The sequence below is a fragment of the Rhinolophus sinicus genome, linkage group LG11 (genome assembly GCF_036562045.2).
Source record: "Rhinolophus sinicus isolate RSC01 linkage group LG11, ASM3656204v1, whole genome shotgun sequence".
NCBI classification, from domain to species: domain Eukaryota; kingdom Metazoa; phylum Chordata; class Mammalia; order Chiroptera; family Rhinolophidae; genus Rhinolophus; species Rhinolophus sinicus.
In genome coordinates, this window is record NC_133760.1 from 63,887,549 (window position 1) to 63,905,879 (window position 18,331).

Here is an 18,331-nt window from a genome sequence, read left to right on the forward strand (position 1 = left end):
ATATATCCCGCTTCAGAAAAAATTAGTCTAAAGATAAACCACAAACAAACCTCTGAGATGGCAAGAGGTCTTCCACAACCTACACCTCGATCTCCCTATCCAAACTGACCTCCTAGTCCACAAAATACACTCATAGTTACAGCTAAACCACTCTTTTTCTCACGTACCCCTGCATATCCTTGGACACTCATTCCTTTTGTTGCCACTTACAGTATCATCTCACTGGTCATTCCACCACCTATCTGCAGCGCCATTCCCCCCTCCTCTCCCTCTGTGAATCCTCCCAGGATCAGCTCATCATCAACCTTCAAAACCTTTCTTGGTCCATTCAACATGTCTCAGACACATGACACATTGTGCCAACTACCATTCTTGCATTCATTTGTGTGTCTGTGCCACTGCGTATCCAGTTTATTGATGGGCATATAGCCTAATGTTACTCCGTAATCTGTAGCCTGAAAGAATTTTGAGGGAACTGAAAAATATAGGAACCTAAAAATAATTCAAAAGTTGTATAACAATTTTTATTGTACAATTACAATGTAAAATATTTAGATGAATCTCTTATTCAGAAAGGTTTTATTCTCAAATCTGTGCATTACTAATAAAGAAGAGTAGAAAATATAGGTGAGAAACAATCAACCATATAACTCAAGTCATTACTAAGGTCACTCTAAAACATATATAAGGGGGAAAAAAGATGGGGCAGAAAAGTAGATAGGTAAGAGGCGGAGAAAAATGGAAGAAGAGAAAGGAAGAAGGCAAAGAACACCACTATACCTTGACCTCAAAGCAATTAAACACAATATGTGAAATGAAATGTTATTTCTTTGGTAGACCTCACACCTTGTACTATTAGATAAGTTTTAGTTTTATGTTCTTTGTCTGTCACACAGCTTATGCCAATGGTGTACATATTCATTAACATGGAATAAAAATAGTGTTGCCAAGTGTAGTATTTGGGGACTACAAGTCACAGAGGTGTAACACAAGTGATAGCTCTTTGGTGTCTTAAACACATCCTGGGGGTGAAGGGAGTGGGGAACGGAAAAAAATGATGGCTAATGGATATAGAGTTTCTTTTTAGGGTAATGAAAATGTTCTAAAATCCTATCATGGTAATGGTTGCACAACTCCATAAATACTAAAAATCATTGAAGTCTATACTTTAAACAAGTGAATCTTACGGTATGACATTATATCTCAATTAAGCTGCTTAAATAAACAAATATCTCATTCCATAATATGAAGTTGGATCCTCAAATCACCCTTTGAAAACCACTGATAAAGTAACAATCTATTAAACAATAAATGAATCTAAATAAAGAGGTATACAGATGCCCATTGTACTGTTCTTATTGTTACAACCTTTCTAAAAGTTTTCAGTTTAAAAATTAAAAAGTAATAAATAACATAAAATGTGTCTCATAGCAGCATGGTTTGGTCTTATTTTTCATTGTTTTAAAACCAATTTGACAAACTCTGCCCTTTAATTGAAATGGTTAATTCATTTACATTTAATACAATTATTTACAGCTGGTCAAAGTCTAACATCTTGCTATTTGTTTTCTAGTCAACCTATCTTTCGTATTCTTTGTCTTTCCTTTTTTATTCTTCTTTTCTTCCTCTCCTGCTTTCTTTTGGATTAATCATTTATCCACTACTCAATTTTGTCCCTTTTACAAACTTTTGTAAAACACATCTATTTTACAACGTTAGTGTTTGCTCTGGTATATGCATCCTGAACTTACCATAGTTTACTTTAACGATCATACCTCTGCACATACAGGCATACCTCGTTTTATTGCACTTCACTCTACTGAGCTTTACAGATGTTATGTTTTTTTTAAAAATTGAAGGCAAGCTCCTCCAATAGCAAGAAGATTAGGACTCGCTTTACTTACTGCAATACTCACTTCACTGTGGTGGCCTGGAACTGAACCTGCAATAGCTCTGAGGTCTGCCTGTATAATGCAAGAAACTTAGAACAGTGCAGTTTCATTTACCTTTCTCCCATCTTTTGTGCAATTACTGTCACACATTTTACTTCTAAATATATTATAAAACCCACAAATATTACTATTATTATTTGCTTTAAACAGAAATTAAACAATGAGAAATGTATTATATTCTTAGTCTTTGCTTCTGGCCCTCTTTATATTTTCCTAGAGATGGGTATCATCTGGTATAATATTCCTTTCACTTGAAAAAAGTACAACATTTCTTGAAGTCCACGTCTAGTGGTGACAAATTCTTTCAGCTTTAGTCCATCTCAAAGTGCCTGTATTTACCTTCATTTGAAAGGCTATTCTCAGTGGATATAAAATTCCAGACTGACAATTTTTGTATTTTCCAGCACTTTCAAGGTGCCAGCCATTGATTTCTGGTTTGTTTTGCTTCTCATGAGAAGTTAGTGAAAATTTTTATCACTAGAAATGTGTCTTTTTTCATCTGGCTATCTTTAAGATTTGTTTTCAGCTACCTGACGATGAAGTGTCTAGGTTTTTCTTTACGTTAATCTTGTTTCAGATTTGTTGAGCTACTTGGATCTGTGGATTTATGTTCCTCAACAAATTTAGAAATTCTTGGTCATTGTTTCTTCCATAGTTTTTGCTCCAATCTCTCTCCCCCCTCTTCTGCTGTACCTACAACTACACAAATGTTAGGCTACATGATATTGTCCCATAGGAAATTATAACTTTGTTCATTTTTCTTTTGTCTATTTTTCCCTGTGCGTAAGTATAGATAATTTCAACTGATTTATCTTCAAGTTCTCTGATTCTTTCTTCTACAGTAGGTAATTTGCTGCTAAATCTGGTGAACTTTTCATTTCAGATATTATCAACTTTTTGAAAGCTCAGTTATGAGTCACATAACTCTCTTTTTACAAGTATAATGGTTGTATGCTGGACATTATGGATGCTCCGTTATTGGGACTCTGGATTATACTGTCTTACTTTACAGTGAGTTTTGTTCTGGCGGGGATTTAATATACAGATGGATGGGGCTGATACTGCAGAGACTTGGTTTGGGTCTTTGTTACGTGAGATCTAGAGTAAACCTTACTCTGCAACTAGGATGTCCTTATTTCTAAGGCATAACCTCTCTGAGGTCATATCATAAACATAGGATGTTCAACAAGTTCTGCCCACACTCAGTGGTCTGAATTCCAACATTTCCAAGCATTTGGCAACTTCTGGAATCTCCATTCAGCTCCCAGCCCCACAGTAGCTCTTTTCTAACAGGCCCTGTGGTGTGCACAGCAGCTTCACGTTGAACAAAGGCTCAAGGGCACTCTTGCCAGATTTCTGGGGCTCCTTCTCGGTGCAGTCCCTCTTCTCTACTACCCTAACCCACAAATTCCAGCTGCCTCCACATCCCTGCCCTCTCATCTCTGCTTAGAGAGTCTGCTGCTTTATGTTTAGGCTTCATTATGCCACAGTGTGGAAAGCATCCCCAAGGAAGCAGCTGGAACGACTGTGGACCTCGCCTCGCGTGTCCTCTGCTCTCAGCTGACTGTGCCGATAGCCTGAGCCATCCACTTTTAGGGCTGCTCATAGCAAGAGGTACTTCATCATGGCCTGCAGATGAGGTCCCTAATTCTAACTATTTTTGAAATAGCTTTAAAATCTATTATACACGCATTTCATCCTTAGCATGAACATATAACATGAAAGGCACATATTATTTCTATATGACAGATTAGCAAACCAAGATATAAAATGTTAAATGTTAAATAACCAGCTTTGAAACAATAAAGATATTTTATTCAATGCCACAATAGTTGAAATAGTGGCAAAAAGAACCTCAATAGCAATTGACATAGTGGCAAGAAGAACTTCAGGGAATATACTTGCAATCCATATTCTTTCTATTGAACCATCAAAAAAGCACAGACTGTAGCCCCCCAAAAATGTCTATGGAATGAATAACCAAGAATCAATCATTCAGTCCACCAGGAACGTGTCTACACTCTTAAAAACTAACTACAACTTCCATTCATGATTTATTTATTCCTGCAAGACTCCTATTTGCCATGCAAGTAATTTCATTCCTACAGTTGTATTTTTTCAATTCCCTACATATACTTAATTTTTTTTTCATATTAGTAGGTACTATTTAACCAAGACATTTCTATTTAGCTATGTCAAATTTGTTTCAGCTGTCTCTTAACTGTATTTCTAATTTTCATCTGGCCTAGTCAAATATATTTTCCTGGCACGTGGAGAGAAAATATAATAACATTTCTAAATACCATCTCTGCAGCATCATACCAAACAGTGATATCATCCCTCCAATCTTAAACAAATCAATCAAAATGATACATTCATACTTATAGATTTACTCTCATCTCAAAATAAGCTCTCGACCAGTCACTTACTCCAAAGTATGCAAGAGTTGACTGTAGGAAAATGGTCAAAAAATTATGCTACATACAAGTATATGTTTATGAAATAGTGTTTAAGAACATTTTAATATTGGTTACCTTAAAATATGCCTACTTCCAGTGAAGTAAAGTATCTTACAATCAAAAGCCAAACACTGCACATCCCTGATTGCTACATATTGAAAAGCTCCTTCTAACGTTAAAGCCTGGCAAAACAAGTTTGTTAAAAGTTTTGAAGGTGATAAAAGTCCATGAGATCAACAGTCTCGCCTTTAAATAGAAATATTCCTTTTTCATTCTGCTTATTAGATGAGGGGAATATTCTTGGTGGCTGCTTTTTCTGGTGTTGTTCTAACCTGCTACTCTGAATCAAGATGGCATCCTTTGTAGAAAGGCCCTTACCTGGAGGACATCTTGGATCTTCACCCACACATCGGCCATGTCGTACAACTTGACATCTTCCTGCTGAGTCAGTGGGGTCACAGCGGTGTCCTGTAGGTACCCCAGGACCAGAGAGTGTGCAGTGGCTACAGCATTGAACTTGTCAAATAGCAACTCCAGCAGTTCTAGAAGTAACCTAGTGGAAAGGAAAGAAAAACAAAAAAACAAAAAGAAAACAAGTAAATAACACACAAACACGTACACACAGAGATGATTTCCACTGGCCTGCCAGAAAACCGCCCAATTAAAGTGAAGTAGCACACGACAGTGTAAACAGTACAACAATCGATTTCAACAGGTTTGATTGCAAACAGTCGTAAGATCTGAGCAACTTTGGAAAACTTATCTATGCCTCAGGTTTCCTCTGCTATAAAACAGAAAGGATGGAAGAAATTTAAAACCAACTGTCAAGTCTCTAAACCAACAGTATGCAGCTCAATAAACATGTGGGTCCTTCTTAACGTATTTTAATGATTGCAATACCACTGTCCTGTATTCATATACAGTTTCTCCAAGGAATTCAGGCAATTTTTCAGACAACAGTTCAGATGCTACACAGAACATGCTATTCCCTAGCCAAGTATTGTCACTTTGGTAAGGACCCTAATCCTTTTAGTTGTGGGCAGCTGGGCTCACTACCGTTCAAGTGCACGGCCCAGGTCGCCTGAAAAAAAAAAAAATACACCCCTGCCAAGCAATCTGATGTTCACAACAGGGAGCAGTTTAGTCATTGCATGATCTCATTTTTCATAGTGAGAGATGCTGGACACACATTATTACACCAATCTGATAGACTCAAGGACACAAAATGAGGTTGCAAGGCAGCTGGGCCTAGAACAAAGCTGATTTCCATGTCAGTGCATTTAGCCACCCTAGGGTGAGAACTGCTCACCTTAGTTCTAGAATGCAGGTGTATATTCAGAGACTGCTCGGAGCTTTATGTCATGGAAGCAAAGGAATTCCTCTACCACTGAGCCGCCCAGGCTCAGAATCCTCTGTTCCTCCTCTGAACGTCTATAGCATTTCACGCCACATTTAAGGAACTGAACCCCGGGCGGCTCACATATATGATTCAATCAATGTGACTTCCCTCCATTTGCAGACAGACTCTTTCCCTCCCTTTCCCAGTATTAGTTTTCCAGTGTAGACACTGCTTATTCATCTCTACACTGAAGAGGACTTAGAACAGCGACCAGTAAATTTTGCTGAATGGATTTAATATGTATACCGTGAACAGGTAGAGAACATTCTGGAATGTGACCTTTATTGCATATTGTGTGGCTCTCAGCTCATAGTTCCTAAATAGACTGATAAACCAACCTGGAAAGTAGAAAAGGAAAGCAAAAGAGCTTGTCAGCAGTGTCAGTTAACAAGATCTCATTACCATAAATAAGAGGTTATGACTACAATCTCATCTAAACATATAGCATATTATCTATTGCTCTGGCTTTTTTACTGCCCAATTATTATAATTAATGTGCCAGTGTGACAGCCAATAACTATCTTATGATAAAACCCTAATATCTATTTGACAGTTTCATTTACATGAGACAGAATCAATAAAAATTTATGTAGTACTCCCAGTCCAGAATATACATAATCCAGAATTTACACATTGGATTTGTAAATAAGAGCTGTCCTACCTCTTGAATGATGATTTTATTTTTCATCTTTTAAAGGGGAATTCATATTCATATATACCTAAAACAATTTATATTCACGTATACCTAAAACAATTCTTTTTCATCTATGTATTGGAGAACTACTCAAATATCAGCAGAGAGAGGGATAAAGTACAGGAAGGTGTGTCTAACAACATAACAGCCAAAACAGTTAACTCAGTGCAAGGAAATAATCTGTATAAAATAGCATCACAGAGTAAACATCTGATGAAGTGAAGGTCTTACTTTTCACATAAAGATTTATGCTGAGTGTGGAAGCCTGTGGTTCCCTAATATCAATCCACAGACCATAATGTCTTTTTCAGTGGTGCGTAGCAAAATAAAAATAGGACCATATATTGACTTTTCACAAAGGTAAATTTATTTAATTTGATATTTTTTGTACTCTCTTGACAGGAAAATCTGTTACTTTCTCTCACGATGGCAGTTACATCGCCAAATGTCCCTACTTGACAGAATTAACACTTAATAACCTTATGTTCTACTCTAACATTTTGTGAAACCACGTTGGTCCGTGACATTCAGAAACCTGAGGCCCACTGGAGCCCAGCTTCCCAACGGCACGAAGTTCGAGGCGCAGGCCTGCACCCCAGCAACGGAGCAGAAAACCTGGAAGAGAACTGGCTCCTCTGAAAGGAGGAGTGACATCTGGTTGCCTCTGAGCCACCAAGCTCAGGACTACACACCGTGCCTGCCACTTGAGGACAAGAGCCATTCAGCCATCAGGGGCAGTGAGACCCAGCAGGGGACTGAGGTGTAAGATGAGAGCCAGGTATCTGTTAACGTCACAGAAACAGGAATCCCCTGATAAAATGCTGACCAAGCACCAGCTTCTGTCACCACGGCCAACACAGGCCTGCTGTAGTGTGACCATCAGAGCCACAGGAAAGACTGCATGGGGAAGAGAGGGGACAAGAGACAGGCCGGAAGTGCTGAGATCCTATCATCAGCTCTGCCGACTGTGCAACACCCACCCGTTTCCAAGAGAGGGAGCTCCTTCTGCGCTATCGTCGCCCAATCAGGACACTATCCATAAACCTGCATTTCTGACATCAAAATGTAAAACTTCTGTGCTGCAAATGATACCATCAAGACAGCGAAAAGACAACGCACAAAATGGGAGAAAATATTTGGAATTCACAAATCTGATCAAGGATTTGTATTTAGAATATCTAAAGAATTCTTACAACTCGAAATAAAAAGACAGATAACTGAATTTAAAAATGGACAAAGGACTTGAATGTACATTTCTCCAAAGAAAGCATATGAATGACCAATAAGCAAATAAAAAGATGTTCGACATCATTAGCCGTCATATATATACAAACCAAAACCATAACATAGCACTCCAACCCACCAGGATGGCTATAATCAGAAAGACACACAATCAAAAGCATTGGTGAGGATGTAGAGAAATTGGAACGCTCCTACAGTTCTGGTTGGGGTGTAAAATGGTGCAGCTGCTTTGGAAAACAGTTTGGCAGTTCCTCAAACCACTAAACACGGAATCACTATCTGGACCCAGCAAGTCCATTCCTAGATCTAGCCCAAGAGAAATGAAAACATACAAGTGCACAAAAACTTGCATACAAATGCTCATAGAAGCATTGTTCGTCATAGTGAAATAGTAAAATCGCAAAAGTGGAAACAATCCAAATGTCCATCAATAAATGGGCAAACAAAACGTGGTGTATTTATACAATAGAATATTATTTGGCTATAAAAGGGACTGAAGGTCTGACACATGCTACAACATGGAGGAACCTTGAAAACATTATGCTAAGTGAAAAGTCACAGAAAACTATGTATTGTATTATATATAATCTATTTACATGAAATATACAGAATACGAAAATTTATAAACTGAGAATACATTAGTGGTTACTTAGGAGGGTGGGAATTGACTGATAGTGCATATGTGGGATTTCTTCCGGGTGAGGGGATAAAAATGTTCTGGAACTAGATAGTGGTGATAATTACACAATCCTATGACTAAACTAAAAACCACTGAATTGTATGCTTTCAATGAGTGAACTGTAGAGCATGTGAATTATATGTCACTATATCTGGTTTATAAAAAACCATCAGCTGTGGCTCCGAGTGAGGACAGGGAGGGCCCAACAGCTGCCCTGCAGTGAAGAAAAAATTTATGGGGCAGTGAAAAAAGGAATCTGCTGTCTCAAAAAGTAAGGTATTATGAAAGCCAATTTCTTCGATTCCTCCTACCAAGAGGACATTAGCTTTTCTCTTTGGGTTCAATTGTTTGTTTGTTTTTCCTTCTAACGTAAGTAACTTGCAAGGAACGCAAGACTCACATTCTTTCTGGGCATTGATCATTCCTAACCCTTTAATTATGAAAACAACCTTTCAACTTCTTCAAGTGTTCCCATCTGTAAAATCAAAGTATTAATTAATACCTGTTCTAGGATCCTCACAGAACTGCTAGAAGGATCCAATGAGAAAATGAACAGAACGAGTCAAGGTCACAGCACAACAATGAAAAGAGAGGAGACCCAGGCTCCCATTTGTATGGGTTTCCGGCGCGAGCAACTCTGAAGAAGATGGTTACCTTTCCCAAGAGACAGAGGAAATTAAAGGTAGACATTTTGAAGGAGCGATGTCGGGTTTAGCGCTGAATTTGTTACATTTAAGGCGTCATGTACTTTGAGTACTTGGATAGCAAGTCTGGATAGCAAGGGGAGTGATGGATACTGGAAATTTAAAACGTAAGAAATATTTAAGAGAAGGAGATCACTATCACTCAGGGGTAACATGCAGAGTATGAAAACAGGAAAGCAAGTGAGGTCCAGACCCAGCATAGCCTGAAACAGCAGCACAGAAAAAAATGGTTAGGAAGTAAGTAGGGAGGAAGAAGGAAGCCAGGAAGGGAACTTTTAGAAGACAAAGGAGAGGAGAGTACCAACAGAGTCCAAGGCCAAACAGAAGACAGGTGAGGTCCAGAGAGCAATGTACAACTCACAGCTTCCAGTGACCTTGGCAAGAAGGTTTCCGAGGAGCTCTGGAAGCTAAACTCAGCAGAGGGATGGGGAGTGAATGGCTGATAAGGAAAGAGAAACCAAAGTCAATTGCACACTTGGCAACCAACATACGCACTCCTTAAAAATGAAAAGGAGAAGGTAAGACGACTCTCCCCTGATGCATAAAAGAAGAGATTAGGAACCACTCACATAAACAGAACATAAATCTGCACTGCTCTGGCCCAATTCAAAGCTACCAGAAATAAACTGAAATATGTTCATACACTCTCCGACTGCCCACACAACGCTAGATTGAGAAAACAAGGGTTTGCCTTTAGCTGCAGATGTACTCAGGATAACCTAAACACACAAAGCCCCACTAAAATCATTCCCCACTCCACTCCCACCACCAAATATTAAAGAAATAAAACATTACATTTAGCTCAGTTATTTAAATATTGTAAGGCTCAAGGTTTTCTCCACTGATCTAAAAGATAACAGAGCAGGAAAAACCACTACATTACTAGACGATTCCCTAAATTGAATTGAATAAGAGAAAGCCTCATATAGGAATAAGCCTAAGAAACTTACAGAATTTTAATTAATTGCAATCGGTACCCTTCAGAAGAAAATAACACATTCATTCTCTGTCTCTGTCTCTCTGTCTCTGTCTCTCTTTCTCTCTCTCTCTCTCTCTCTCTCTCTCTCTCTCTAATACACACACACACACACACACACCCCACACACACACACACAGGTTAGTTCAAGAGTCACAAAATAGTACACGATGTTATGCAATACAACATCACAGTTGGTGAAAGAAAGTATTGACCCTGAGATGGCAACTGGTATGCATGCCAGTCTGAAGGACTGTCACTGGAAACCTAGACTTGACAGCAGCTCTCTGCTGAACAGGGAGACGTTCAATATGCCACGGGGCTGTTCCAGATCTCTGGTTCCACAAACACAAATTTCCTCAAATACAATTTCCTAATCACAAATTGACTGTGAGAATTAAGTGCAAAATTGTATGGGAAAGTATAATAAAAAAAGCAAACTCAAAGTGACAGTAAATTGTTATTTAAGTACCTTTGGCAGTTATCATCTAGAGGAAATTAAAAAGGGGAGAGACGAGATACTCCAGATATCCCCACACCTGTCCGTCCCTCGGCGTGGTTAGGAAAGCTCTGCTTGTATTTCATAACATACACCAGTATCATTCCGGTAAAACTCCCTCTTTAATTAAATTAATTGTTATTGGGTTTCTGTCGCAAAAAAGAGGCCTAATTCACAAAATAAGAGACAATTCCTTCATTCCTCTGTGATTCTGTAATCCCTCCAAACAGAAACAGACGATCACAGCGGACTGTGAAAAGTGACAAAAGAGTGACATGCATGGCGTCTTGGGCCAGAAAGTGAGGACAGAGTTCCTGTTTATGCTTCTCTGAAATCACATCTTTACCCTAACATATGGCCCAATGTCCAGAATGGAAAAAGCAATCAGTCAAATCTGCTGGGTGCCCCAGTTCATGAGCAAAGTAGGGCGGCAGCACGAAGAGAAGTCTAGGATTAGGGACCAACCTGGGGCACCCTGCATGCAGCTGGCAGCGAAAGCTGTCAAAATGGAAGGGAGTCCTAAAACAGTAAGGCTGAAGTGAGATGACGACGACGACAGCGACAGGTGACACACAGCCACGTCGGCGACAGGCCAGGCCCTGTGTCATGCTTTACTCGGATCGTCTCATCTCACCCTCAGGACAACTCTCGGAGGAAGGTGCAATACGTCCTCATTTAATGTCACTGAGAAGTTCTGCAACATTAAGCGAAATGACATATAACGGAACCAATGTTACCACAGGCTAATGGATAGAAACAAGACTGAAGTTCCTAAGGCATCTCACCAACGTTACAACAAAACTTCAAATAACACATTATTGGTGGACCTGCTGTACCACTTATAGCCTCTTTTTGTAGACAGGGAAACTGATTAAAACCGCCGTCCAACTAGTCTCCTTTCCTCCACGCCTTGCCTCTCCCTCTCTAGACTGTCAACTAGTCGAGGGTAAGAACTGGGTCTGATTTATCACCGTATTCTAGTATTTGTCATAATATCCAGAATATGATAGGCACTAAATGAGTATTTGTTGAAGGAAACAAATGAGCTCCAGGAGAGGGCAGATGTAGAGACCTGATTACAGGTAATAAACGCTGAGGAAATATGTTTGGAGGTTATAATACCCTGGCTTTAGAAGACCACAATAAAAAAAAAATTTTTACATAAAACCATCCTCTCAAAAAGATAATCTTATCAACCTACTCATGAGAATCAAAAGTATAGTTACAAGCTGAAAGAGACATGCAATCAGGGCTAACTTTAATAATACTGTAGTAAAGTCTGTTTTACGTAAAATAAATAAATAAATAATAAAGTGTCGAGATGAAGAAAGTATTTGTTCTTTAAATATACATCCAATTACCTGGCAAATTTTTAAAACAGCCTTCTTATACCTGTAAGTAAAACGTCACTTATGCACCCAGACCATCTAACTTCCTACCTGCAGCTGTCCTTTTGGTGTCTCAACTTCAAGTGCCACCATGAGAAAAGGCAGAGGGGTAAGTAGAGGAAAACGTTAAGGGAAAGTCACAGTCATACAAGGCCAGAGTGTGGATGGCATAAAGCTACTTCATCGAGCAGCGAAAAACGTTTAATTTTTAAGGTGAGATACAACCATCGGAATCTAAATTTAACACCCAGAAAACCGTGAATGAGTCATTTGGCTGGAAAACCCAGGTCTGCAGCCAAGAAGCTGTCTTACCTGGTCAGGAGGAAAAGGCACACACACAAGGTAGGAAATCTATTCTGTTCTCCTCCTTATCTGCTGAGACTTGAATATCAGGGTTCTGCATTTCCCACTGACACACAAAGGCAATAACCGCAGAATATTTATTTCCCTGCTACTGCTATGCTCTAGAAGATAAGAAAATACTGCACTCTGAGCTTAGGTTTAATATGAAAAATTAAAAGAAACTGATCATCAATCATTTCAGATCAAAATGGTCGTAGTTTTACATGCCTTTATCTCTCACACACATTTACCTAATAAGCTTGGCTGAGCTAGTATTTTTCATTTCAAACAGGACACAGATCCCATAATCTTCAAGGTTATCTAATACCTACTTTTAAGGGGAAGAGATAAGTTTCACCACTTATTAATAACAATATTCATGTAAAAAGAAGTTACTATTTGAAGAGTGCTGACTAATTCTCCATCTGTACTATGAAAAGAACAGGAAAAAAACTATTAGCAGTATAGAGTGAAACACAGTAAAAATAAGAGCTCTGAGCTGGGTGCTGGCTGTAGTCATTTCCTTCCAGCGTCAGTTCCCCACTTATCAAGTCAGCCTCTCACGTTCAGTTTCTGAATTCTAGAGAGGTGATTTCGTATAAATGTCTCATTCTAACAAGGTGCAAATGAGTGAACACAATTACAAAATAAACCCAGGCCAGCCCTCTTCTTTTAATTAAAGTATCAGTATCATTCTTCCATAAGCCTTTCCCAGGATAATCTCTTCAATAAAAGGTGTGGGGAAAACTGGACAGCCACATGCAAAAGAATAAAACAAAATGACTATCTTATGCCATGCACAAAAAGCAACTCAAAATGGATAAAATACTTGAATGTAAGACCTGAAACCTCAAAACTCTTAGAAGAAAACAGAGGGATAAACTCCTTGATGTCAGTTTGGGCAATAATTTTTTGGATTAACAAAAGCAAAGACAAAAAGTGGGACTGCATCAAATTAAAAAGCTTTTGCACAGCAAAAGAAACCATCAACAAAATGAAAAGCAATGTAAGAACATATTTGCAAATCATATATCCGATAAGGGGTTGATAATCCAAAATGTAAAAAGAACTCACAAAACTCAAAGACAAACAGCAGCAATGACGACAACAAAATCCACAATCTGATTTTAAAATGGGTAGAACTGCATTGACATTTTTCCAAAGAAGACATACAAATTGGACAAAAGGTACATGAAAAGGTGCTCAAAACATTAATCAACAGAGAAATGCAAATCAAACCACAAGAAGATGTCACCTCACACATGTTAGAATGTCTATTATCAAAAAGACAAGAGATCAGTGTTGCTGAGGATATGGAGAAATGGGTACCTTGTGCACCGTTGGTGGAACTGTGAACTGGAACAGCCACTATGGAAAACAGTATGGAGGTTCCTCAAAGAAGTAAGAACAAAACTATTTAAATGAGTTGGCAATCCCACTTCTGGGTGTATATCCCAAGGAAATGAAAACAAGAGCTCAAAGAAATACCTGCACTACCGTGTTCATGGCAGCATTATTCACAGCAGCCAAGGGAAGGAAACAACCTAAGTGTCCATTAGCAGATGACTGGGTAGGACCATGGGACATATGCTACATACAATGTATTACTACTCAGCCATGAGAAAGAATGATATCCTACGGCTTACACCAACATGGAGGGGCCCCAAGGGCATTATGCTACGCGAAATAAGTCAGAGAAAAACAAATACTGTATGATATGAATTACATGTATAATCCGCAAAAAAACAACCAAGAAATAGAGACAAGAGTGGTGGTTGCCAGGGGCTGGGGGAGCGGAGGGAATGGGGAGATGGTGGTCAAAGGAGACAAACTTCCAACTCCGTGATGAGTAAGTTCCGGGGATCTAACGTACAGCATGGTGATTCCAGTCAATAATACTGTATTATAGACCTGAAAGTTGCTAAGACAGCAGATTGAAACTCCTCACCACAAAAAAGAAATGCAATTATGCAATGCTCTGCAGGTGTTAGCCAATGCTACGGTGGCATGTGCAATATAGAAGTGTATCAAATTAACATGTTAAACTTACACAATATTCTATGTCAACTATATGTCACTAAAGCTAGGGTGGGAAAGAGCCTTTCCCCATTCCAAAAGTAATATTTCATCAGAGTGGAACATGAAAAAAATGTATCCATAAATTTGCTTCCCAGAGATAACAAAAGTCAAGATTTTAGGTATATATTCTTAGTACTCGGTTGTGTATTAGTCTTAACACAACAATATACATAATCTCGAGGGGAATTGTTTCAGTGTCTAAATCATCAGTTGAGCTAATTAAGAGCCATTTGCTCTGTGGCTGCTGATCAGACTTTTAACATGTCCACCTACCACTGAGCGGTCTGCCATTGACCGTAACGGGGGACGTGGGTGGAAGAACGGAATACGTCAGAGCAAATCTGCCCTCCCCTGAGGTAAAACAAACTCAGGCCCAGGAAACAAGTCTGGAAAAGCATCTTTCGATGAACCAGAAAGCAAACGTACGTGGTGGAAAGAGACTACTTCTACTCTTCATTCCACCGCCACCGAGCTTTGTGAACTGTCAAATTATTTCAGCTTTTACATTTCCCTGGGTAAATCTGGGATTACTAATAACGCCCCTACCTGTGATGAAGGCAATAGAGAGGCTCAGTCAGGTGAGACACCAGATGGCAGACTGCTTTGCAAAGCATAAATGCTACAAAACTGCAAACTCTGAGGTGCCTGTGATGTTATAAAGTGTTTGCAAACTTTAACATGCGTAAGAATCACCTAACGCATACACTCCTGTGGGCCCCGGAACCCAGAGGTTCCCGTGTAATCACCCTCCACTACAGGGGTCATTGGCATTTCTAACTCAAGTGACATAGATACTGCTGATCCTGAGACCCTACAGTGAGTAGTGCTGAGATTTCAAAAAGTAAAAAAAAAAAAAGTCCTTGTATTAAAAATTATACATTATCTTCTTTGCATCTTTGGCTTATTTATTTATTCGTTAAACTTCTTGGGCATTTAATATGTGCCCCCTCCTCAATCAAGCTACAAACACAAAGTTAACTCCCCTCCTAGGAACTCGTGGTCCAGTCTGGTCAGACACCATGATAATGGGATGGGCCAGGAGCTGGAGGAGCCCAGAACGTACAAAATGCGGCCTGAGACACACACACAGGTGCTTTAATCATATCTGATACCACACCTAAGCTTCACCAGGGCAAGATTTTCCTCTGAAACACATGTGTGTGTATTTCTGCATTGAAAATGATGCAGTGTCAGATTGAAGACCAGCGGCTACCCCTGTGTATTATGACACCAACAAGTGCCCAGAAAGGCGAGACTTAAGGCCGCTCCCACTGTCTGCAGGAGAGGAGTGGCCCTGAGGCAGCATGAATACTGGCGACTAAATGTCATCGATAATAACCCATGAAACAGATTGGATCTATTATTCCCTGAACTGACCCAATCTCTAATTTGAACCTGTTGTCGTATGCAAAACAAGAGAAACCAAGAGCAGGATCGTTTTTGACTCTAACAAATATAAAACAAAGATTTAAGAAACATAAGATTGAGTACCGTGTTTCCCAGAAAGTAAGACCTAACCGGAAAATAAGCCCTAGCATGATTTTTCAGGATGACGTCCCCTGAACATAAGCCCTAATGTGCCTTTTGGAGCAAAAATTAATATAAGACCCGGTCTGATGTTTGGGGAAACATGGTAAGACCTCTGGCCCATTCAGCCAAGCACCCTTCCTCTAGAGACTGCAGCCCAAGGACAATATCCAATCAGAAAGACAGCTGTCCAACCTCATGTTTACAAAAGGGCTGTGAACATCACTGACATTACTCGTTCACCTTATATGTTAGGAAGCTGTCATCGACTAATTTACGTAGGTTTGGGACCAGTACTACCTTCCATGGTAATGAACTGTATGTTTTAGTTAACAATCGGTGTTAATAAGTCCCATATGCAAAGAATTAATTCCTTTCATTTGTTCTAAAAATAGTTTAGTAAAGCTACAGGGGATATAGTCTAGTTGAGGAACAGTGGAATTTCTTCCATATGTCCCCGGTTCACCTTATTCATACCCTTCAGTATTTAATAGCTGGGTGTAGTTAAAGCAAGTTCTCACTGATACGTGTAATCAAAAGGAGAGATTTCATTAAATGGAATCATAATCACTGGAGTCAAATTTATGCTTCCCGCCTGCTTTGATTCAAATTAACAAGTCATCCAAATCACTCCGCGGCCCTTCCTGACTCCAGCATGTCCAGGTGTGCCAGGCAGGGCTGGGGAACGGCTCCAGGAGGCCACAAGGACAAGTGCTTGACCTTGCTTCAGAGCTGCTCTGAATAACTGTTCTCTAAAATAAAATGACCAGTGCCACAAAAGCCTACATTTCAGATACTTAGAGGAATAAAAGAAGAGATGAAAGGAAATGTTATTTATCTGAGAAAGAAACACATGCCTGACTCTAGCCACAGCTCGAAAGAAATCATGAGAAGTATTTCGCTTGTTTCTCTTTTCATAAACACTCTACTTACATTAGGTTGATGCAAATGTAATTGCAGCTTTTGCCTTTATTTTTAACCTTTTAAACTGCAATTACTTTTGCACCATTCTAATGCAGCAAAACGAAGCTTGGCACCTGTGTCTATGGCTTTCTCATAGATAAAACCACTTGGTAACCCGCCCCTATTACAACAGAATGCCCTCCTTCCAAGGTCTGGATTCGGAATTTTTAAAATATGTTTTTTCAACATTTAGGGCAATAATTCAATGTATTTCTACAAATCTACAACCTTCATAGACTGAGAAACCAGAGGAAAATAATAAGGAAATGAGGCAAATACCAACCTGGAAAAACACAATGACTATAAAGTACATGATTCAGTGTTAGAATTACCCAGCACTCATTCAGCTAACACTGACAATCAACTACATGACAGACACTTAAGGAGGCAGAAACAAAAGGGGTACACAGTCCATTATGATACAGTAAAAGTGATACCTATTTAAATGTAGTGTAGCCACTCCTGCAAACTCCACATGTATCAAAATATAAATATTAAGAATGTCCTAGAAGAAGGTTTGGGAAATTTTACTTATAATCTAAGAGTGGGGAAACCCAGAAGCTATAAAAAAAAACATTGATAAATGTAGCCTCATAAAAATAAAAACTAATGTCTGATGGTCAGACATATAAAGTCAACAGCAAAACTGGAGGGGGGTGCGTGTGAATTGCAATATAAATACCTAAGAACTAATTTTCTTAATATATAAAACGTTTCTGCAAATCAATAAAAAAACATACTGGAAAAATGAACAGTTCACTGAAAAAGAAAATAATTATTATTTAAACATTGTATTATTGAAATTTTCAAACGTTAAAAAAGGAAAGAGAACAGGATAAAGAACCACCCTGTAGCTGTCACGCTGCTTCAGCATCATTCATGGCTACTTGTGTTTCATTTATACCCCACCCACTCTCAATCCAGATTTTGAAGAAATACATGAAGATATAATCCAAGAATCAAAACAACAAATTAGTTTTTACACAAATGAAAAGAAGTTTAACTTAACTTATGTTTTAAAAACATGCACATCAAAACCACCTTAGAAATGCCCTTTTCTCTCCCATCAGATTGTCAAAGATAAAGATGTTTGATAAAACAGTCTGTTGACAAAGGGATATAAGCACTCTCCAACATTACTGATGACAGGAAAACTTGGTATTATTGCACAGTTGGCAATATTATCACAATGTAATCAACCACAGAGGTCAGCGAAAACTTGGTAAATGGCATATCCAGACTCTGGTTGCTTTCCTTCTCGTATCTTCTTATATGTCAGTATCAAGCTAACCACCCAATCAGAAGAACAACTGGTAGATGATAGCAAATGTATGGAGCTTGATAACTACAACTAATACAAAAAGAATAAAAGCTGTCTTACTTGATTATTTAAAAAAAAGAAAAAGAAAAAAACCACAAGACTCCCCT

At 38.9% G+C, this 18,331-nt stretch overlaps 1 protein-coding gene across 1 annotated transcript in view; it reads right to left on the minus strand.

Moving 5' to 3' along the window:
* EXOC4 (exocyst complex component 4) overlaps positions 1-18,331 on the minus strand; it is a 635,560-nt gene that overhangs the window by 540,168 nt on the left and 77,061 nt on the right. The window contains exon 7 of the mRNA XM_019750984.2: positions 4,790-4,964. Coding sequence (XP_019606543.1) covers positions 4,790-4,964 — 175 coding nt within the window. The remainder of the gene's footprint in view (positions 1-4,789; positions 4,965-18,331) is intronic.